The sequence below is a fragment of the Takifugu flavidus genome, chromosome 9, assembly GCF_003711565.1.
Source record: "Takifugu flavidus isolate HTHZ2018 chromosome 9, ASM371156v2, whole genome shotgun sequence".
Lineage (NCBI taxonomy): Eukaryota > Metazoa > Chordata > Actinopteri > Tetraodontiformes > Tetraodontidae > Takifugu > Takifugu flavidus.
The window spans coordinates 5,495,291-5,516,529 of NC_079528.1; the positions used below are offsets into that span (position 1 = coordinate 5,495,291).

Here is a 21,239-nt window from a genome sequence, read left to right on the forward strand (position 1 = left end):
CTGCCTCACAGTACGGCAGGCCAGGCACAGCAAAGAGCAAAAAGGAAGCTCTTTGCTATAGCCCCAGCACCTGCACCAGCACCAGTACCTTTTGTGGTACCTCAGCTTTCACCAGCTTGGGTGCATCAATGGGTGCCGGTGACCTTTATGCAGGGTCGTCCCCTCGTCACCCCAGGTTCTGCCACTCTTCCCCAGCTTCCAAAGAGGAAGAGGCCGTATAACCGTACGGTCAGTGCAAATAAATGCAAGAAATGTGGGGAGTTCCGTAACGCTGAAACCGGCCACAGCCAGTACCGGGGCAAAGTGTTCTGTCCGAGTACAGAACACTTGTCAAAGGAGCAGTGGCTGGAAGAAGCAAAAAAAACATTTAAATAATTTGTAAATAGTTGTATGTGAATATTTTTTGTTGTAAATAGTTAAATATTTTTATATAAGAGTTGTTTTTCTGTTAATATATATTGGTTTGTTAATTTTTTTTACCAAAGTATTTCTATTTTCTGGAGGGAAATAAAACTCCTTGACAATCAAAAGTGTTGGTTTTTTTTAAAGTATGCTGATGTTTCGAAGGTCACCGGTTCAAATCCCTCCCGCGGTCATCCAAAAAAATAAAAAAAAATTAAAAATACTTATTTCTCATCAGACAGCCAGGAATATATAAATATGGGCACAAAAGCCCCATTTCTCTCTTTTCTCCTCTTCCTTCTCCCCCCCTTTTTCCCCATCAATCTTGGACTATTGTTCCCCAGCATGTCGTCAAAGAGCAGGACACTTTAATCGTAATATTTATTTGAAGCTTTAAAGTATAGCTTTTGGGAAAACAAACTATGGTTTCCACTCAAACCCTTAATCTTATACGATTATAAGTGATGAAACAGATTGAGGCCGTTTAACAGTAGAATTTTGGTGTCAACATCACCAGAGAGAATTTGGGGAAATAAAAACAAAAAAAAAAGGTACTGGATTTTAAAAGCTTGAAAGAGCAAAAATCTGCACAACATACTAGACATAGATAATAACATCACCCTATACAATATAAAAAGTGAGTAGGTGTGTGTGTGTGTGTGTGTCACAAAATGTGCTAGAATAATAGCAGTCTGAAGCCAATGGCACTGACTCAAAACATGGAACCATAAAGTTTAAGGCTCAGGATTTCTTGGCTGGGCAGGTGGGGGGCAGGACGCGGCGGGAGTTGGAGCGCACCCAAGGATGATCAATAACATTCTGCAGTGTGAGACGATCAGTTGGATTGTGACGGAGCAGCTTTGAGATCAGGTCCCGTGCGCCATCGGAGACAACTTTAGGGAACTTCAAATCAACCTTGAAACAGCAGAAATTTAAAGTAGTTTAGTAGTAATGTTTTTTTTTGTTTTGTTTTTTTTTAAAACATTTTACCAGCACCAACCTTTGTGATTCTTTTGTAGGTTTCTGAATGACTTGTAGTTTCAAATGGTGGATTTCCAACTAAACACTCATAACAGAGGACCCCGATGCACCACAAATCCACCTTCTCACTGTGAGTGTGGCCCTCAATCATCTCTGGAGGGAGGTAGTCCAGTGTCCCACACATTGTACGGCGTCTGTGTAGGTTTAGACAAAGAGGTGAACAGGGGGAAAGTGAGATAGCAATAGTTTGTATGACCCAGATGAAAACGTAACATGTTGTTTCTCACCTAAGAGAAGGCGCATGGACAGACCAACCAAAATCGGCAATTTTCAACTCTCCACGGTACCCAAGGAGGAGATTCTCTGGCTTTATATCACGATGAATCACTTTTCTCTCGTGGCAATAGAGCAGTGCATCGGCTATCTCCTCCATGTACTAAAAAGGATTTACGTCATTTTAAATACAAAAGTTCCACACTATGGCTTAAACTGTTATACCGCATAGGAATGGACAAGTCCTACCGTGGCTGTGCGCTGGTCATCAAATCTCCCACATCTCTGCAGCTCCTTGTACATTTCACCACGTGGTGCATACTCCAGCACCAAGAACACCCTTTTTCGGTCATGGAAATAATTGTAGAAGCGCAAGATATTGGGATGCCTGAGGGGAAAAGAAATTACAATTGGACAAAGGTATGAAAATGATGAATCACTAAAACTGAGTGAAAGTTGAAAGTATGTGAGAACTCACTTGAGATGTGACTGAATTTCAATTTCCCTTCTGAGCTGATGTTCCACACCCTCCTTTTCCATCTGGGACTTAAATAGCACCTTCAGAGCCACAATAGCTTCCAGCTTCTTAATTCTAGCAAGGTAGACGTTTCCAAACTTGCCCTTTCCTAACGGTCGACCAATGTCAAAGTCATCAATTGTGAGTTTCCTGAGGAGAGCACAAAAGTACCAATTAAATGATTGCCTGTAAAAGGCAAGTATACAACTGCAAAACATGCAACTTATGATGTGGCTGAACAAACTTACCTTGTGGATGAGGTGGAGGATGAGGGAACACACTCCCTCCCAGGGCCTTAAAAAGGAACAATTCTATTTATGCAAGGATATTTCTCAAGGAGTGCAAGTCTTGTTATTCCAGGCAGAGCAATATTACCTGTGATGGCACTTCTATCCATTTCTGCTCGTGGCTTCACCTGAACACGTTGAGGTCCACCCAGCGTCATAGGGGCTGTGAACTAACAGTAAAAATAAACCAAAACTGTGACTTTACATCTTACTGATCATTGAAATGGGAATTTTCCAAAAACAGACTAATTAATGGGTTAAACCCATTACACTTTACCGTTGGTGTGTGACTTTTTGGGTCATAGTTTTCCTTGTTCTGTTCATGGGAGGAAATGCATGAATGTCAACGGACAAAATTTAGATGTACAGAATCGAAGTGACTAACTCGAAGCTTTAATGCAAAAAATTTAATCATCACTGTCTTAAAGTCTATGAAAACTGACAGCCAACTGACAGCCAACTGACAGCCAACTGACAGCCAACTGACAGCCAACTGACAGCCAACTGACAGCCAACTGACAGCCAACTGTGGGATCAGCCATAGAAATCCATAGGCTTCACTGCTAATTGTCATTTGTTGACTGTTCATTTTCACCATTATATGGGGGAACTGCTGTGTAGCTATATTAGCCGGGGAAAAAATAAACATTTTACAAACTGGTCCTCATTTAAACAACTTTTCTCTGTCGTCTACGGTTTTAAAAGAACATATGTGCAATTTTGGAAAGAATAATAGCACAATGGGCTACTATTTAACGCTAGCTATGGTTAGCGTTGGAAGATTTGCCACATGTGAGGCACACTGCGGAGAACAATATACTGAACCGTTGTACTACCAGGGGATTTATGAGACTATAAATAATGTCTTTTGTGCAAAGAGTTACTGATAATTATTTATATGCAACACAAGCTAACTCGGATAGTTCCGGCTAAACAACTATTGTTAACGTTAGGTCTACTTAAAATGTTGTGATATGCTTTAGGAAAACTCTCGTAAGCATAAGTTCTTGCGCTTCACTTATTTAACTTCAACATGGTAGATTATTTTTATTTATTTATTTAAATGTAAAACCTTACCTGCATTGCAGCGAAAATAAAAGAAGATAGCTTTAGTTAAGACAGTCCCGTTTTATTTTTCCAACTTCCGCGGCCGCCTGTTTTCAAATGCAGAATCCGGAGAAGACGATTGGTTGGTCTGATGCACGTGCTCAGCTTTTCATTGGTGGAGCCAAACAGGGAATCGGTGATAGGTGAACAAAAACGTCAGTCAAAGTTGGACCCGCCTCTTTTTCCTTAAAGGGCCAAGTACTTTGTACTTTTTCTCGTCCCCTGGTTCAACTCTTCTTCTTTATATAAATAATTTTCCTTTAAAATAGACCATTTAATCCCAATAATCTTAAATTTTTAAAACTAATGATCTCCCTTATAAATACATAAATGAATACATGACATTATGCCTGGCATTAACTTTAGAAAATAATATGGACAGTGCATTTAGTATCATCAACAATGACATTCATTTATTTGTTTGAAATTATTTGTTACATATTTATAACAGCTCAGAAGTCATTTGTGAAGACATTTATTGTTTGCTTTCTTTGAGTATGATGCAAAGAGCTGATGAATAAAGAGACCAGTTCTCTTTTAATAGTTTTTAATAAAAACGGATTTATTCAAAGCCTTTTGAATTTTTTCCCCTAAACAGCTAAAATAAAAATGGCTAGTCTTACTAAAACATACATTTAAGTGATATACAGTATTCTTTGCTAATTTACACAATAAACAGATTTCTAAAACAAAACAAAAACACATTAATAGCAACTGTGTGTCAAGAATCTTCACTTTAAACATACACTACCATTCAAAATTTTGGACACACCTTTGTCTTACTACTTTCTACATCGTAGACACATACTGAAGACATGAAAAACATGAAGCAAGATACATGGAATAATTTAGCAAGACTGTTGGAAAACTATTTCAGAGGAAGCTTAGCGAGAGAATGCCCAGTGTACAGAGTAGTAGTCAAAGAAAAGGATGGCTATTTTTAACAATTTAAAGGATGTTATTTCATAATTTTTTTTGTTTACAGTTTTATTCAGTTTGTGTTGATTTGTGAGAATCTGCAATTCATATAGACACGAATAGGAAGTAAAACCATTAAATGCAAAGGTGTCCCGTCTCTTTCTTTAGCACTTTTTCCCCTTTTTGGGGTCACGGGCAGGGTTCACCCCTGGACGAGTTACGTCTCCCAAATGCGAAGCTACGTCCAAACATTTGACTGGTAGTGTATGCTTCTTTTGTTCAGAAAATCTCAAAGCAAACATCAAGTCCAAATTTATATACAGTATTTTCACTGAAAAGTGACAGTCGTGAAAACAGGAAACAGGTGCATTATTGCAAACAGAATCTCTGCCTAAGTTGCCAACACCTGCACATTTTCACTATTTTGCACCAACAGTTTTTTTTGTTTTTTTTTAAATTATGTAACTGAACTTAAAAGTATTGTTAATCTTGCATTGGGATGTGCAACACCCAAAAGATTGTTTGCAACCCATTCATACGGTAACCTGTGTCATCCAAAGTGACCTAATTTAATCTGCATTAATCTGAACAGAGCAGTTAGAGAATATCAATGTACATGAAGGCAAATGGACAGCCAGTGAGCGACGAAGACTTGGAATGGGATCATTCATATCGAGAATCTTGTTGTCGTCATCAGTGTTATTTCTTATGGCTTCCTCATTGTCTCTCTCTTCTCTATCACCACCCTCCCCCTCCACTACTGGAGGGTCCTGTCGAATCTGAAAGATCACGTCCAGAAACTTCAGTGTCCGTAGTCCTCTAAGCATTCTGCAGCTCCGTACTATCTGCATCTCACTGAGCGTGCAGGACCACAGGCATAGACTCTTCAAGTCTTTAAGACGGCTGGAACAGAGTAAACCTGGCCCTACCTCCTTACCACCCAAACTCAACTCCTCTAGGCCAAGCCATCCTGCCCCTAGGCCGAGTGAGGCCATCTGTAATTGATAACCTTGACGTCCAGTGATGCCAATTTCCAGATACTTGAGCATGGAGAGACCCTCCATACCAACAATGCCATCCTTAGCAGCACAGCTCCTGAGTCCATTAGCTGTCACACGAAATGTGTCACGCAACACCAATCCACGGAGGCTATCCCATGATGTTAAACTCTGTAGATGCTGGTCTGTGAAAGATGGCACATTATTAAGGACTAACCTCTCAATAGCAATCCCTAACGGATTTCCAGCCCCTTTTCTTTTCCGTTTCGTTCTTTGCCGTTGAGCACCATCACTAGATGAGGCTTCTGCATGTGAAGTAGGAGTCTTGTTGAAAAAATCACGAGGCAGCTCGCAGCCGCAAAGCTCCAGCACAACCAAAGTTGGTGGAAGGACTTGGAAACTGGGTAGACTTCTCAGGTCTGCATGCAGAAGATAGAGTTTCCTCAGACGAGGGCACTTGGCAGACAATGATTTGAGCCAAGATTCAGAGAGAAATGTGCCTCCTCGGGCAGAAAGCAGCAAACCACGTAACCGTAGACACCTCAGACCACAACCCAGGTACTGACGAACCAAGAGCCAAAGTATGCGGGATGATACCTAATACACAAGGACAGGCCATAATATGTGTGTTGAGGATGAATGATGGCAAGCAAAAAAAGAGTAGCAATGTTACAAGAACATTTCTTATACTAAATTCTAAACATACACACTTAAAAGGATTTATAGTACAACATTAAAACATCATCTTTACATAAAGGTTTAAACAAGTCCGAGAACTCTTGAGAGTTCAAAGTAGAAAAGTACGTGAGACAGTTCATCCATTATAATCAGAAAGTAATTATGAATTTAAAAGAAAATGGAAGACCCCAAGTCTTAAGCATGAAGACTGAATCTTGAAAGTTTTAAGACAGCAAATGTCGATATCCCCATTTCATAGCTGACATTTTCAATTACATCCTATTTATTAAATTTTAGAGGCTGTTTAAAAGTGCAGAGCTATATATTTAATGCAAACCTACTCAATAAAGCACTATTAAAGGACAAATAAACCACATGTCCTTAAAAAAAATCTTACCCCTTTCCATGACGTCAAATCGACATTTCTCCACAGTCTTTGGTCTTTCACAAGGCGTTTCCATTTCTTGCACACTCTGAAAATTCCGTAAATAGATCAAACTAACAATGTGACACGATCCAAAACAAAGGCAGACGGGCTTAAGTTCATTTTCGGTAATAACTAGCCAGTTCTTATGAAGTTACAATTAACTTACCTTCCGGCTCTTATAAGTTCCCGTACGTTCAGATAGGACAACACGTCAATTAAAATATTTTCAGGAAAGTAGTCCAGATTACAGCCTCTAAATTCATCCATTTTGTAAACAAAACTCTGCGAATCCTCTACACGGACCGATTTCCTGACGCACACGGGTTGCGCTCACATCAATAACCCCCAGGAAACAGCAACACATTACACCTTTAGACCTAGCAAAATAAATAAATAATAATCATTCTTGTTTGTTTGCAGTATTGTATCAATCTGGACTTCAATAAAAACGACATATGGTTACAGTAATTTTAAACTGACCTGACCGTGAAGACACGGACGAAATGACATTGCCACCAAACGTTCGCTAATACAATAGTCCAGTACGCATGCGCACTTTACCGGACAAGATGGCGACCAGCAATGGTGGAGGAATGGAAGTGGATGGGGCAGGCAAATACTTTTAATTTAACATACAATTTCTTGATAATCTTTACTTAACCACGGGTGCATACTGTACCAAATTTCGAGTGTTCACATTTAGGTGGCCCCCGTTGTTTACTTTGTAACATATAAGATAGTCCGTAGCCAACTTGCTGATATAATCGCGTTACCGCATAGAGCTCAACTGTAAAGCTGTCATCATATTTATGCATTGTAACATAAACAAGAACTCACTTATGAGTGTGAGTTGTTCGTTAAATAGTTTTTTGGGCTTTTGTCTATCGTCGAATGCCTATATCGTACAAATTGGATGTATATCTTAAGTTTAATTCATGCCTCATCATTACAACACATCTGACCATTCTATTCGACTATTTATATACATGTCAAGACAGGATTCTTTTTTTAGGCCCCCGTCGTTAGCAACAGTAGTTTTAGTTGATGTTTTTGTTCTCTATCATGTTGGTTGCTATTAAAGATGGTCCGATTAATGTGCGTTTGCACTTTAAAAACGAATCTATAAAAGGTAACGAGGATTATTTCAGTATGCCTTACAAAATCCTAGTGGTTGAGATTTGGTTGGGGAAAAATAATACAAACACTAGAATTTCTATAAATGGAACCACTGATAAATTATGATATCCAAGAATAATTACGAATGGACTCCTGTCATCCTACGATGCTGTTTTGTTCTAGCTTCTCTTCTGTGTTTGCAGCCAGCCCCAGTGTTATGGCCTCGGGGGTCACGGGGAGCGTCTCCGTAGCTTTGCATCCTCTAGTTATCCTCAACATATCTGACCACTGGATTCGCATCCGCTCACAAGAGGGACGGCCCATACAAGGTACGTAGGATATTATTTAAATGTATAATGTGTAAGCAGAATGCAGCATTTGTTCTGTTTCGTCTTGTATTGAATAATACCATATCAGATGTTAGTTAATGTTTATTCTCTCTCCTCAGTAATTGGTGCTCTGATTGGGAAGCAGGAGGGCAGAAACATCGAAGTGATGAACTCTTTTGAGTTGCTATCTCACACCATAGATGATAGAGTGCATATTGATAAGGAGTATTACTACACCAAGGAGGAACAATGTAAGTTGTTTGTGTGCAAGAGGTTTTCAATCTTGTTTTTGCTTTTTTGCCTCCATTTTGACAAATATGCATGATAAGTAGTATGTTATGCTTTACTTAGCCTCCCCTACAGAAACACACGTAACTTGATAGAGGCAATAATAGTTTGATCAAAAGTAAATATTCCATTTCTAATAGCAGCTGGTGTGTAATGTCACTTACTTGCTTTTGTATTTTCTTTTGTTCCTCAGTTAAACAGGTCTTCAAAGACATGGAATTCTTGGGCTGGTACACCACAGGCGGCCCGCCTGACCAGTCAGATATCCATATTCATAAGCAGGTAGGCAGAATGTACCCTTCATTTGGGTATGTTTGTTTTTTAGTTATTATTGATGTTATTGTCTTTGAATGTCTCAGGTGTGTGAGATTATTGAGAGTCCGCTCTTCCTCAAACTCAACCCAATGACGAAACACACTGACGTGAGTTCCATTTTCTTTTGCCTCATAAATGAGAGAATATTGCCATGAGTACTCAAATACAGGTGCTTTAAAAGATTGTGCATTCTCATTTCAGCTTCCTGTTAGTGTGTATGAATCTGTGATTGACATCATCAGTGGCGAGGTACCTTTTTTTTTTTTTTTTTATATATATATAGATTATTTACAAATGCCTTCTAGTGAACCATTTTCGGATATAGGGTTGATAAACTTGTGCATACACGTGTTTTCCTTCAGGCCACCATGTTGTTTGCTGAGCTGACTTACACTCTGGCCACAGAGGAAGCTGAAAGAATCGGTGTTGATCATGTTGCTCGAATGACGGCCACAGGCACTGGAGAAAACTCAACAGGTAACGTTTCAGCTCATGTGGGTCACTGGGAGAACATTCAGTTCCTCTCACATATGCCCCCTAGAACATGTGTTTAATTTACTGACTTACAATATGGCCTTTTGACCTCATTTCTGATGGACTCTAAATTCATTTGCAAGACAGGAGAATATTAAAAATCTTTAAATTCAAACCTCATCTTTTATTTGTAGTTGCTGAACACCTCATAGCCCAGCACAGTGCCATAAAGATGCTCCACAGTCGAGTGAAGATTATCCTAGAGTACGTCAAAGCCGTGGAAGCAGGTGAGAAGACGCAGGGGCATTTTATGAGGTTTTGAGGGTAAAGAATGTGAAAATAAGTATGGAAAACAGCTGTTCCTTAAATAAGATGTTTCCCATACTTACATCATTAAAGGAGGCCTCTTAACAACACCTCTCTTTAATTATAAGTTTGATTTTTGCTGTGACAGCATCACTTTACCTCGCTGTTTTGGTGTTTTAACTCATCTCTTTTTTGTCTTTGTGTGCTGCAGGAGAAGTTCCTTTCAACCACGAGATCCTCCGTGAAGCAAACGCCCTCTGCCACAGACTGCCGGTCCTCAGCACCTCCAAATTTAAAACTGACTTCTATGATGTAAGAAAGATTTCAGTACCTTTTGTAGAATGCGAATTTTAATAGACCATTAAATTAACATTTTAATAAAAGTGATGTGTCCTGCATTAAATGCAGATGTTTTAGTTCATACACATTATGTAAATATAGGTTCTGATAGCAAGCGAAGAGGTTAAAATTAGTGATTTATATGGTCTGTGTTGGGCTGTTTGTGACTTATATTAATATTAAGTGCCATCTCAAAACAGGTTGTACATACAACCTGAGTATTTAACTATTTTAAACCTGTAAACGCCTGCAAGCAGGATGTTTGTGGGATTACTATACATTGTGTATATGCTGTGTCTTTAATAGTGCTGTGACTTCAGACTAGACCTAAGAAGTCAATTAAAATGGTATTTAATGCACTGGCAGGTCAAAATAAATTAAAGATGCATTTAAGTAATTACTGCTTGTGTTTGGGAGGGGGCTAGACCATAGAATGCTTTTACGGGTCCTAATGTATTACGTGTCTCTGTTTTGAGCGTCTGAAACTTTTTGTAACTATGCCCTTTTTCCCCCCTGCAGCAATGTAATGATGTGGGCCTCATGGCCTACTTAGGCACCATCACCAAGACCTGCAATAGCATGAATCAGTTCATCAACAAGTTCAACATCCTGTACGACAGACAGGGCATTGGTCGGAGGATGAGAGGCCTCTTCTTTTGAGCCCACTTCTCTGCATAGCAAAGACACACGAGCGCTACCAGTTCTGTCAATTTTCCTTTCGGTTTTTGGTTTGTTTCAGTTTTGATCTTCTTACATCCATTAGCTTTTCAGACCATTTGAACAATTGTCAATTACCCAAAAAAATGACACCCGACAGAAATGTGGTAATGCAGATACGAATCCACTGTACATGAATGTTGTTATTTTACCCTGTTTGCTTTATTGTTTCATATTTTGTGTATGTTATTAAATGATCTGCTGATTTTTCATTGGCCTTTGACTCTTTGTTTTAATAGGCTTTACATTTTAACTGTGCTCAGCATCTCATAAAAACATCCTCCATCTGAAAATAGGTCTAAGAAAGTTTTGTGAAGGTGTTTTAGCTGCTGCTTTATAGTCTGGACTGAGCGACGGCTCATCTTTTGAAGTCGAGCTCCTGCTGTTTAAGGTTCATGCAGAAAGGCAGGAAAGACGTCAGGGGTCTTACTGGAGTCAGCATTTTTATGGCTATAAAATGTACAGCGGAACTAGACATAATGACCCACACACACACACACACACCCTGCCAACAGCCTTTCCTACACTACTTTTACCACCATGTGGCAGCAGGAGATTCCATATTACCTCTTCTTGGGTCTCAAAGATATGAAAAAAAAACCTGACAGTATTTTTTTTATTGTTTCATTCCTCATTTATGTTACATGGTTGCCAGGGAAACTGTTTTTGTACATGTCAACAAACATGACAAATAAATGATGGTTTAATAAGAATAAACACTGGGCGCGATGCTTAAAATGAGATTAAAACCTCACTGATGATGTCAAAGTCTGTGCTTTTGAATTTATTTACCATCATGTTCAGGATGCTTCACTCTGCAGGTTCATCAGCAGAAGCAGCGGGTTGGGGGTACTGGAAGCGGATCGGGTCATACAGATCATCTCGGGGGTCGTAGGGTTGTCCATAGTAGTAAGGGTAAGGGTAGAGGGGTACTTTCTTCTCAATGGGAGCAGGAGGTGGCTCCTCCACTGGTTCCTTTTTCTCCTCTACAGGAGGGGGTGGTGGTGGTAGCTTGGGGACCACCAGCTTCACAGGCCTGGGTGGGTGGTCGATCAGGCAGTCAGGGTCCCAGAAGGGATCGCAGTCGTACTCCATGCCCTTGAAAATGCGAATAGGGGCCGGTGGGGACTTTTTCTCCACAACTGGTGGTGGAGGAGGAGGTGGGGCGGATTTCTTTGGTGGAGGGGGAGGAAGTTGAGGCACGGCTTTAGGCTCTTTGGCTTTCTCTGGGGTACAGTGGGGGTGGTGCCGGGGGTCACAAAGGACAGGCACTGCACCCGTGGGCATGTAGACTATGTGGGGCTTGCAGAGAGGGTCCTTCCTATTGCAGAGGAACAGAACATCAGCTTGGGAGATGACGGGAGGAGGAGGTGGTGGAGGAGGAGTGATGGGTGCAGATGGTTCTGTGGATTTGGGGACCCCTTTCATTGGTGGTGGAGGGGGCATTCCCAGTTTGTTCTGGTAGTAGGAAGCATCTGGACCGTGCACGTGCTCCAGGTACCTCATCTGCTGGTAGATCATCCGCAGCTTGTCGGTCTCGTAAAGCTGAACAATGAAAAGGAAGCGACGTCATCATCGGTCACATTGTGTTTCACGTTATGCGCCTCAATTTCCAGTCATGAAAGGAGATTTAAATATTTATCAATCTCAAATTTACCATGTTGAAAAACGACTTGGGAAAAATGTCAGTTAGGAAACAAGGCTTCCGAAATAAATAATTCTCAGAATTTTGAAAAATAAATCAAAGCACTCTTAAGTTTTATTTAATTCAGTTAACTTGATGAACTCTCAGCTTCAACTGTAGTGAATAAAAGGATTCTGACCACAACAAGTAACTGAATTTTTGCAAATTAATTCATCTAAATAATCAAGTTTTTAAAACTGCAATCCATTTCTTACCCCCTCGGGGTATCCGATGCTGCTGTAGTAGCGGTAGTAAGCCTGGAAGTCTGGGTTTTTTCTGTACCACTTGGGGTCTGCGTGACGCTTTGGTCTGGGCTGGGACAAAAAGCTGTTGGCCCTGTCCGAGGCAATGTTAATGTCACCGACAGGCACCATCTCTGTTTGAAAAAGGGAAAGAATTTTAGCACTTGAAAAGTATTTGTATTTAGTCTGAAGTCATAGATGTTCTGTTACCTTCTTGTTTCATGGTTTTTAACATAGATTTGGCCTCCAGGAGACCTGGAAGGGAGCACCCATCATGAGATTAGTGACTATTGTTGGTTTTAATAGTTATATAAATCAGAGCTGTGTAGCAAATAGTCAGAACTGACCTGGAAGCAACATCAAACAGCAGAGTGCCCCTGCCATCCATAGCGAGGAAATCATCTTGAACCCCTGTGATTCAGTGCAAAATTACAAATAAAATTTAAATTGATGCAAATCCTGAATTTTACTTCCTTGAAGTGATACAATTTTAAGTTATATTAATTATATTTTGAGTGAAATTAAGCTCACCTGCATCAGGAACCGTCTTCACTGCTCTGGCAGGGCTGAGCGGGTTAAATACACACTTCAACGTCAGACCCCCTGAAACATTATCTTCTGTCCAATAGGGCTCAATGCCGAGAAGACTCTTTGCTCCACCTCTTTTTTTTTTTTAGTAATGTTTAATATGGAGCCTTTGGTGCCAATTAAGAATAAAAAAGGAGCCACACTTTCAGCAGCAAAGCCATAAAGAGAACATACTTCAAATGGAAAACCCATTAAGCCTGGAAGGAAGCATCACCTGCTGAGACGACTGCAACTCTGGGGGAAAATGCTGCCCACAAAGACAATATCAGCTCCGGAAAATTCACTGACAAAAGCTGCATAATTGCAGAACGTGTGTTTTTCAAAGGATGGTTGAAATATACTTTTTGAGATTGTATGACCAGATAGTTGGATGTGTCAGATAAAAAAAGTAGTTTTTACTTATATGTATTTAAGGATAATGAACTTTAATAGCACCATCAGGGTGCCCTTTTCCATGAGAAAATGCCTTTCAGTGGGAAAACACAGTAGCAGCATCTACTAGGACAATAAATCCACAATAAACTTCAGGAACATAATTGTAAAACTGCTTTAAGATACATTTGAACTTTTTCTAAATTTAAAAATACTTAGTATAAATGCAAGTAAATATCAAGGCTTAGTGCCATTTCCCAGAAATGGAAAAAAAAAAAAAAGTGCCATCAGAGAAGATATTTGAAATTCCACCTTGGTTTCAGGACGTGTTTTTAGATGTAGCAATAGAGAAAATAACTGGGTTCAACCCTGCGTGTTAACATGTTTTATGTATGAACAAATACTTCTTGCTGAAGGCAGCAATTACGTCAGGTCTCCTCCAGCCGACAACCAGGTGTTCAGGCCTAATTCCATCCATGTGGTCGACAAAAAGCACGATTAAACATCAATTTATCAGAACCATTTCTAACAGGGCCCAACTTTAATTTCTCATTCGCATTACAGCTTTTAAAATATACAGAACTGCAAAGTCAAAGCTTCAAACTGCAGAAACAACTGTTACATACATATGTACAAGCAACTTTAGGTGAAAACATAAAAAGGAATCAAGCAGAGATAGCAACAGCCTCAAATGTCCACATTCTGCTTCACTTGTGCTACACTAAAGCATAGAAGGAACAAGGAAGTGCCCCAACACAGTCTGCTGGAAACCAGCAATACCCCCCCCCCCCCCGCCCCCCATTGTGCACATGATGAGATCCAGGTTTGTTTTAGTTTATTCAAACAAAAGTGATGCGGCTGCGGGCCTGGTTGATCTGCCACACGTTCAGCTCCTCGTACTCTTCCAAGGCCTCCTCGAACTGGGCGGGGGTGAAGCCCCGAGAGACGCAGCGCTGCTCTGCTTCAGCCATACGCACCACTCCACCAGCTCCGGTGCGGCCTGCCACGCCCTCTGTGGCGAGCTCGCGCACCAGAGAGAAGATAACATCAGATGGCCTCTGAGTCCTGAACAGAAAATCAAGTCTTAATTACACACTGGGCAGAAAAACAAACAACGTGCTTGTGCAAGTTTGACACGTTTGTGTTTGGTTTTACTAAATCAAGGTGACCTGAATGCTTCAAGTTCAGCAATTGAAGAATTGATCTGCTACTCATTAGCTGACAATTAACCGTTGCCAGACCAAAATCAACGTCGACCCCTTTCTTCATTAAACTGGCTGCTGTGTGAAGGTAGCTTCATAAACACCCAAGAACCTTTACAGCTTCCTCTGGGATATAAAGCTTCTCTTACAGACGCAGGAGCCTCATAAAAGGAGACTCTGGATCGGATGGAATTCAGCCGATCCTCGTATACGAGTCGGTGCTCACCAAAAACCCATCGTTAAATCTGAAACACTAACCTGGTGGTACTGGACTTGTCCGCTTGGAGGGAATCCTTGGACATCTCCATTAGCCGCATGGCCTCGTTGACATCTTCCTTCTCAACAACCTCCAACATGCGCAGACGAGCCTGAAAAAAAGAGGCAACGACGACAGAGGGTAAAGATTTGAGGCGAGGCGTAGAATGAAACAAATCTTTGACCCACACTGTTGCACTTTCAAAGCTGAGCTGTGCCGGCACTGTCAGACCGAGACAAGTGCAATGCCCTCTGTGATGGCCGGCAATTGCCCAAGTCTCCGCCTCTCAACACCAGCCAATCTCTTTGCAAGATAATGTCCGATACTTCGGTGATTGTGGATTTGAACTGGATGAGGGTTCTGGACGTGGTCAGCTTTGCATGGGTTTGCACAGCTGCTCCTTACAGACACAGGCTGACTGCCCACCCTGCAAAGCTAGCCAGGACCAGATAAACCAGATCTTTCCATGGGCATAGACAACATCTGCAGCATCTGGAGTTATTAATTTCAACTGACTGACAAGTGCCAAGCGAATGCAGCTTCTACCATCAGCTTGTTGATACACAGATGGATGCAGTTTGCCCTCTTGTGGATGCATACGAGCAGCAAATTACCCTTCTGTCTGCCGTAAGTGCTGGTTCTGCAGTAGGTGAATGAAAGCTACCTGCACAAACAGCACTTTTGACAGCTAAAGGTTAAAAAAAACAGTCACAGATTTCTTCTCCATCATCATCACCGTAATCTCCAGTGCTCAGGAACGGGAAGATTGTTATCCAGGGTGGGAAAGAAGTGCTCACACTGCAGTAGGCCAGGTTATCATCACTACCTGCACTGTAAGCACTTTATCACACAGTGGACTACTGAGAAGCAAAGGTGCTTAATAACACTCTACACAAACAGTTTGGCAGGTTTTAAATTTACAGTAGAGTGTCGGTGCAACAACAGCCTGCGGTCTTGGGTTTACACAGAATTAAGGTAGCTAGTTCTTACCAGGGCTGTTGAAAGGCGGAGGATGGACAGGAGGGTACGGGCAGAAGTGAAGGTTGTGTCTTTGCTGACTCGGGCCTCTTTCCTCATCTCAACATAAGCTGCAGTGATGTAATCGGCCAGTGATTCTGGGACCACCGGCTGCTTCCTTTTGCACAGGGAAATGTAGCGCCTGCACGAAAAGCAGACCTCACTTTAGACCGATACCAGCAGAAGGTAAGTGCTACAGTACGACGGCACTTGTGGCTGCCATTACCTCATCAATTTCATATCAATGGGCGTGAAGTGTGTGGGGGGCTGGCGGCAATGCTGGTGCACGTAAGTGATGTGCTGGGCCAGGCGCAGGTCGCTGTCAGCATCTGGCTTGTCTTGAATCAGCCAGAGCAGGTCGAAACGGGACAGCAGAGCAGCTGGAAGCTGAATGTTCTGCTCGATGCTCTTCCGGGGATTGTAGCGGCCATATGCAGGATTAGCGGCTGCTAGAATGGAGCAGCGGGCGTTCAGCGAGGTCATGATACCGGCCTGAGGACGAGCAAAGCACACAGATGAGGGGGGGGATTCGCCCGACTACTACAATATTCATAATCAACCAGTTAAGGATGTTCACCTTGGCGATAGAGATGGTCTGTTGTTCCATGACCTCGTGGATGGCTGTGCGGTCTGCGTCCGCCATCTTATCAAACTCATCAATGCAGCAGATACCCTGATCAGCCAGCACCAAGGCTCCCCCTTCCAGGGTCATCTCTCCAGTCACAGGATCTCGCATCACGGCGGCAGTTAGACCAACCCCAGATGAACCACGACCTGTTGTGTACTGGCCTGAGCACCAAAAAGGCCACAAAAGCATTGCAAACAAAAAGCACCTCAGTAAGTGAGAAGTGTTCTAATCATTCCATCAAGGATCTTTCCATGACTAAGCTAGAATCCCTTTGGCTCAAGTCAATGTTTTACCATGTAATGCCTAATGGAGTGAATGTTTTGCTGGATAAAATATTAAACGACACACAGGACATTACATGAGACAAAGAAATAACGCACTTCGAGGAGCCAGACGGTCAATGTAGGACAACAGCTGAGACTTGGCAACCCCTGGATCTCCCATCAGGCAGATGTTAATGTTCCCTAGTGTAAAAAAAAAAAAAGAGCAAAGTTGTTGTCGAGGTATTTCAAGGTTAATTATTAGGAAAAATCTGCCTCCCAAACGGCAATAACCAGTTCAAGTCCTCACCTCTGATTTTCATGCCTTTAGGTGCCTGTTCTACCCCCCCGACCAACAGCAGGAGAAGAGCCTTTTTGACATCCTCGTGTCCGTATATCTCTGGTGCTATTGAGCCTGCGAGTTTCTCATAGAAACCTTCCTCTGTAATATAGAACTCACTTTAATTTATACAAAGCAAACATAAAATGTGCCATTCCCCGGCAATGAGCCTTGCACACCGACCCGTGATGCTGCGCAGCTCTTCGTCGCTCAGTTCCTCACTGCCGAGCTCGTCATCCTCCGTTTTGTTCATGAGCGTGATGCTGTGGGCTTCCAGGTAGGTTTCTGACAAAAGACCCTGAAATCGCACAAAGATTATGCATCTAATTAGGTTTCACCAAACGCTTTATATATTAGAATCATTTTAACTTAATGTTAGCAATTTGAATCAAAATGCAATTTACCTGCACTGCCTGTCTGAAGCCTGTTCGCAGAAGAGGGAGGAAGACGCCGGTGATGGCTACATGGTCTCCTGGTTGGGCAAGACGTGTATTTTCTCCACGAGCGTACACCGACATGCTTCTGGGGATGTTACCGACTGGTACCTGATCACTCTGTCACATAAAAATAGAAATGGACATTAAAAAAAAAAAGAACTCGGTCAGAATTTTCCTTAAATATGATTCCTTACATGCTCCTGAATGCGCAACTCCTGGAACTTGATAAATTTGGACCCTCTGGTCTGCAGGTAGAGTCGACCTCCAGATTTGTTGGTAACACACTCCTGGCTGGGGCACATGATGAGCGGCATGAAGGAGGGAGACTGGATCTGTGGGATACGAATACTTCATCAGGGATTACCGACCACGGTTCATTTCCACAGCATTTATACTGGACGAGACAGTCGTACCGGTTGATACGTCTCGGCGCCACACTGATCACACGTGTAAGTAGCCACTGCCATCATGGGCTTGACCTCAGTGGCGCGGGTCACTATTCCACGGACGCTCACCAGTTTCCCGATGGTGTCGGCTTTGACATCACGCACCACTTTGGGTTTAGTGGTGGTGGGAGGTTTGAAGTAGAGCTCACTGAGAATAACACCAAAAGTTAAATGTCTGGATTGTTCCACAAAGCAGAACCACTTTGAATCCAGCGGCACTTACAATCTCCTCATGAGTTCAGGTGGGTATTGGTTACGGGGGTCTCTAGTTTCTGCCGGGTCCCGGCCCCTTTGTTCAATCATCAGCCTGTGCTCAATGTACACGTCCAAAGAATCTTTGGCCACAGTCTGAATTGAGCAGTTTTCCCCATTAGAATTTGGACAATGTTGTACAAAATAAGGCAACAAATACAGAAACAGTCACTATATACGCACATCTTTTTCTTTATACTCTGGCAGCAGCTCGTGGACGGCATCAGCAAATAAGGCTGTGTAGCGCTTGGCATTCTCACAGATGCTCTCCACCAGCTCCGGGTCCTCCTCGGAGACATCGTCCAGCTCCACAAAGAGAGACACCTGCTCCCTGTGAGCCAGCGCCACCTACACACCAGAGACAATTACACGTGCTCGTGATGATGGCATTTCCCTTAACATCAATAAAAATAATTCTAGAACTAATCGACGTTGGTGTGGCATTAAAAACAGGACAAAATGAACAGAACTAAATCTCAATCCTTGAATCACTTTATCAAACGCCCTGCAATGTTATAATTGATCCAGGGAACACAAACATGACTAGATAAAAGAATTAACTTATCTAAAGAATTTAACCAAGCAGGTTTACTCAAATACAATTCAACACTTGAAAATGTCCTCTCTTTAACAGCAGTGAACTGATGCCATTGTTCAACCACTTCACACCTATGGCAATATAAAAGCAGCCTAAAATCACTAACATCAACCTATTAGCTTCCTAAAGATCAAGACAATTGTGTGGTTTCAAGCTTTTTGGCTTAGCAACAGGACGAAGGCCACTTGCTGTGTAAATAACATACTTACGAGTTGAACTCCATATTTAAAAACCTTCTTCCCATTATCATCCTCTGTGTAAAACTCCTGCAGGAACCTTTTGCACTTTTCTGGAAAAAGATTTGAAAAAAGACAAGTTCAAACGACTGGGATTAGTTTTGCGAGCTGAAAATGTTGACCAACACCAGTCGGCCTAGAGTCTGGGAGGCAATTTGTTGTCCTAGGAGAACCCCCCTTTTGTTGAGTAACATGGCATCCTGTAATCTCGATGAGTCACTATTATCCACATCTGAGCGCAAACGGCCGCTGGTGAACTACACGAGTGGAAATATGCGCGATTATACTCACTGCGGGAGTTTTAGAGAGAAATAATCGACGTTGCGCAGCAGATTGTGCCGTCATGAGAGTGTAAATACAACAGCAGCCGCGCCGAGTTCAGTGTCCATGTTTTAGAGGAAAAAAAAATATCGCACACTTCTAGAAAGAACCGAAACTACTAATATTCAATTCTACGTCACAGGAAACTAAAATTCCCCCGCGTGCAAATCCAAATAATCCACCTCGTTTGACGCTACGACTGAAAAACTGCATCTGCGGTTTTTTTTATTCCTCTGTTCGAAGATGTTATTGTAAACAAAGCAGCACATGGCTTTTTGTGCCTCGTCACTTGGATATCGCTCCGCGGACCGTCCGCTGCTGAAAATAGTCCGGGTTGTTTTCAAAAGCACGGCCAGCCATCTTCTGATGTTAGCCTAGCATTGCTAACTTTAGCGTGCATGAAGAGACAAACGGCAATCAGCGAGAGGTGGCTGACATAACCTTACCCCCCTTCACCCCCGCTGTCTCTTTATAGTAAGGATTATTTAAAAGTAACATACATATTAAGCACGTTAAGTACAAAACACTGCCAAGCAGCTGTAATTCTGAGACTGCATAGAACTCTGGGACGTTTACTCAGCAATTATTTAACGAGTTCCAATATTTATATACATAAATAAAACACACGGTGTTATGTCTGAACCTAGACACAAAAAGCTAAAATAGAATAATTTCTGTCCATGCAAATCACTAACCAACAATGACATACAAATTGAGAAATGTACAAGTAAAGGGAACAATCCATTGGGTTTGTCTAGTGATAACAGGTTGTTGCAGAGCTGAACAGTGTGGCTTTGTATAAGAAATATTTGGCAACACCTGCAAGACCCTCCGATGTGAAATCATACTGCAAGTTCAACTCAATGAGTCTACCAAGATCCAACATGTCAAATCGCTGTAGAATAGCGTAATTTATGTAACTTTGGAATGTTGTCAATGTGTCAAAAGTGTCCAGAATGGCCCATATGTTCTTTCCCCAAATAGTTTAAATAGATGGATATAAAACGATCAGTGTTGTAGTGTTAAGAAACTCAATACAGCCTTTATTTCAAATATTGAGGGCCATGTGCTTTACACGGTGGCGCCTGCTCCTTTGTTTAATGGGGATCCATCCGGGTCACCGCATATTCAGAAGTAAGCCGAATAGAATTTCCTTTTAAAAAGAAGTAAAAACACGGTCGCTATAACTAAAGACACATAATATAGTTTGACACACGGAAATTTGTTGTAGAGGTAATTAACGTTAGTCTGAACATAGATAACTGGCTTTGATTACTTTTAAATAATGAGTCACTCATTAACTTCTTTTTAACTGAGCACATGTTGCAAGCACCCTTAAGAAAAAACACACACACCACATCATTCAATATGCATTAGGTTGCATTTTCATTCATGATTTTAATAAATCTAAACGTAAGAGTAAGTTACATGCTAAGCTAACCTGTTGCTGCAATGCCCCAACCATACGAGTTACATGCTTACCTTTTTCTGCTGCATAATCCTTACGAGCCATAACTGCAGACGGTAACTCTCGGATGGGATACTCAATTCAAAGCGCCAAAAGAATGGGACCGAAATCGAAATGGATTTAAATACAGTTTGTCCTATTTTTGTGTCACGATAGACTCATTCACTCGCGGCTCGGAGTGGTCTCCAGTCACATAGCAAGAAGTGGCGCGAATGTGACGTATTCGGCAGCCAATCGTATGAGCGCGTTCAGCGACAAGGGGCGGTGCATAGAGGTGGCGCGAAAACCGCGGGTGATTACGCATCACGTGTCAAAGGAACTTCCGCCCTCCTAATCGGGAGTGGCGCGAAAGGCGGTCATTGGATTTTGTACGGTGACCCCAGAGTGAACTGGCCCATAATAGGCTGATATAATGACGGA

At 41.9% G+C, this 21,239-nt stretch overlaps 5 protein-coding genes across 11 annotated transcripts; 1 reads left to right on the plus strand and 4 right to left on the minus strand.

Annotated features, from left to right (window-relative positions):
• Positions 1 to 1,120: 1,120 nt before the first annotated feature.
• Positions 1,121 to 3,644, minus strand: LOC130531284 (aurora kinase B-like). Its single transcript, XM_057043222.1, has 9 exons — positions 3,538 to 3,644; positions 2,738 to 2,776; positions 2,549 to 2,630; positions 2,422 to 2,467; positions 2,135 to 2,323; positions 1,906 to 2,044; positions 1,671 to 1,819; positions 1,403 to 1,577; positions 1,121 to 1,317 (listed from the first exon to the last, which is right to left on the minus strand). Exons 1-9 carry the CDS (start codon positions 3,541 to 3,543, stop codon positions 1,144 to 1,146), a joined length of 999 nt encoding a protein of 332 aa, XP_056899202.1. The 5' UTR covers positions 3,544 to 3,644; the 3' UTR covers positions 1,121 to 1,143.
• A 453-nt stretch (positions 3,645 to 4,097) lies between these two features.
• Positions 4,098 to 7,172, minus strand: LOC130531282 (F-box/LRR-repeat protein 12-like). Of its 3 annotated transcripts, XM_057043219.1 has the most exons (4): positions 7,069 to 7,172; positions 6,755 to 6,965; positions 6,559 to 6,634; positions 4,098 to 6,080 (listed from the first exon to the last, which is right to left on the minus strand). In XM_057043219.1, exons 2-4 carry the CDS (start codon positions 6,853 to 6,855, stop codon positions 5,055 to 5,057), a joined length of 1,203 nt encoding a protein of 400 aa, XP_056899199.1. In that variant the 5' UTR covers positions 6,856 to 6,965; positions 7,069 to 7,172; the 3' UTR covers positions 4,098 to 5,054. The 3 variants fall into 3 exon arrangements, with proteins under 3 accessions (XP_056899199.1, XP_056899200.1, XP_056899198.1); XM_057043220.1 differs by having other exon boundaries at positions 4,098 to 5,264; positions 6,755 to 7,085; XM_057043218.1 differs by having other exon boundaries at positions 6,755 to 7,085.
• On the plus strand, positions 7,069 to 10,684 carry cops6 (COP9 signalosome subunit 6). 3 transcript variants are annotated; one of them, XM_057043224.1, is made up of 10 exons: positions 7,069 to 7,200; positions 7,908 to 8,033; positions 8,153 to 8,284; positions 8,515 to 8,603; positions 8,681 to 8,743; positions 8,838 to 8,885; positions 8,999 to 9,113; positions 9,305 to 9,397; positions 9,628 to 9,728; positions 10,275 to 10,684. In XM_057043224.1, the coding sequence occupies exons 1-10, from the start codon at positions 7,137 to 7,139 to the stop codon at positions 10,413 to 10,415; spliced, it is 972 nt and encodes a 323-aa protein (XP_056899204.1). In that variant the 5' UTR covers positions 7,069 to 7,136; the 3' UTR covers positions 10,416 to 10,684. The 3 variants fall into 3 exon arrangements, with proteins under 3 accessions (XP_056899204.1, XP_056899205.1, XP_056899203.1); XM_057043225.1 differs by having other exon boundaries at positions 7,160 to 7,196; XM_057043223.1 differs by lacking the exon at positions 7,069 to 7,200 and adding an exon at positions 7,232 to 7,717.
• Positions 10,685 to 11,074: 390 nt separating this feature from the next.
• On the minus strand, positions 11,075 to 12,983 carry and3 (actinodin3). Its single transcript, XM_057043221.1, has 5 exons — positions 12,930 to 12,983; positions 12,746 to 12,809; positions 12,609 to 12,653; positions 12,372 to 12,532; positions 11,075 to 12,017 (listed from the first exon to the last, which is right to left on the minus strand). Exons 1-5 carry the CDS (start codon positions 12,933 to 12,935, stop codon positions 11,283 to 11,285), a joined length of 1,011 nt encoding a protein of 336 aa, XP_056899201.1. The 5' UTR covers positions 12,936 to 12,983; the 3' UTR covers positions 11,075 to 11,282.
• An 884-nt stretch (positions 12,984 to 13,867) lies between these two features.
• On the minus strand, positions 13,868 to 21,025 carry mcm7 (minichromosome maintenance complex component 7). 3 transcript variants are annotated; one of them, XM_057043053.1, is made up of 15 exons: positions 20,834 to 21,025; positions 19,004 to 19,083; positions 18,380 to 18,544; positions 18,168 to 18,292; positions 17,912 to 18,092; positions 17,693 to 17,830; positions 17,466 to 17,615; positions 17,245 to 17,359; positions 17,032 to 17,163; positions 16,842 to 16,925; positions 16,411 to 16,622; positions 16,060 to 16,325; positions 15,807 to 15,975; positions 14,819 to 14,928; positions 13,868 to 14,423 (listed from the first exon to the last, which is right to left on the minus strand). In XM_057043053.1, exons 1-15 carry the CDS (start codon positions 20,862 to 20,864, stop codon positions 14,198 to 14,200), a joined length of 2,184 nt encoding a protein of 727 aa, XP_056899033.1. In that variant the 5' UTR covers positions 20,865 to 21,025; the 3' UTR covers positions 13,868 to 14,197. The 3 variants fall into 3 exon arrangements, with proteins under 3 accessions (XP_056899033.1, XP_056899034.1, XP_056899035.1); XM_057043054.1 differs by lacking the exon at positions 20,834 to 21,025 and adding an exon at positions 19,534 to 19,670; XM_057043055.1 differs by lacking the exon at positions 20,834 to 21,025 and adding an exon at positions 19,322 to 19,647.
• Between the last annotated feature and the right edge of the window lie 214 nt (positions 21,026 to 21,239).

Coding starts and splice junctions, on each gene's coding strand:
- and3 (XM_057043221.1), bottom strand. Junction 12,533..12,608: donor AAAAACCATGAAACAAGAAG/GTAACAGAACAT, acceptor TTTTTCAAACAG/AGATGGTGCCTGTCGGTGAC. Junction 12,018..12,371: donor GCATCGGATACCCCGAGGGG/GTAAGAAATGGA, acceptor TTCATTGTTCAG/CTTTACGAGACCGACAAGCT.
- mcm7 (XM_057043053.1), bottom strand. CDS start 20,864: ATGGCTCGTAAGGATTATGCAGCAGAAAAAG. Junction 16,926..17,031: donor TAAAGGCATGAAAATCAGAG/GTGAGGACTTGA, acceptor TTTTTACACTAG/GGAACATTAACATCTGCCTG. Junction 14,929..15,806: donor TCCGCCTTTCAACAGCCCTG/GTAAGAACTAGC, acceptor TCTTTTTTTCAG/GCTCGTCTGCGCATGTTGGA.
- LOC130531282 (XM_057043219.1), bottom strand. CDS start 6,855: ATGGATGAATTTAGAGGCTGTAATCTGGACTACTTTCCTGAAAATATT. Junction 6,635..6,754: donor GAACTTATAAGAGCCGGAAG/GTAAGTTAATTG, acceptor CGGAATTTTCAG/AGTGTGCAAGAAATGGAAAC. Junction 6,081..6,558: donor ATTTGACGTCATGGAAAGGG/GTAAGATTTTTT, acceptor CTTGTGTATTAG/GTATCATCCCGCATACTTTG.
- LOC130531284 (XM_057043222.1), bottom strand. Junction 2,468..2,548: donor GGATAGAAGTGCCATCACAG/GTAATATTGCTC, acceptor TTCCTTTTTAAG/GCCCTGGGAGGGAGTGTGTT. Junction 1,578..1,670: donor GTCCATGCGCCTTCTCTTAG/GTGAGAAACAAC, acceptor AAACCTACACAG/ACGCCGTACAATGTGTGGGA.
- cops6 (XM_057043223.1), top strand. CDS start 7,633: ATGTTTTTGTTCTCTATCATGTTGGTTGCTATTAAAGATGGTCCGATT. Junction 7,718..7,907: donor TAAAAACGAATCTATAAAAG/GTAACGAGGATT, acceptor CTGTGTTTGCAG/CCAGCCCCAGTGTTATGGCC. Junction 9,729..10,274: donor TTAAAACTGACTTCTATGAT/GTAAGAAAGATT, acceptor TCCCCCCTGCAG/CAATGTAATGATGTGGGCCT.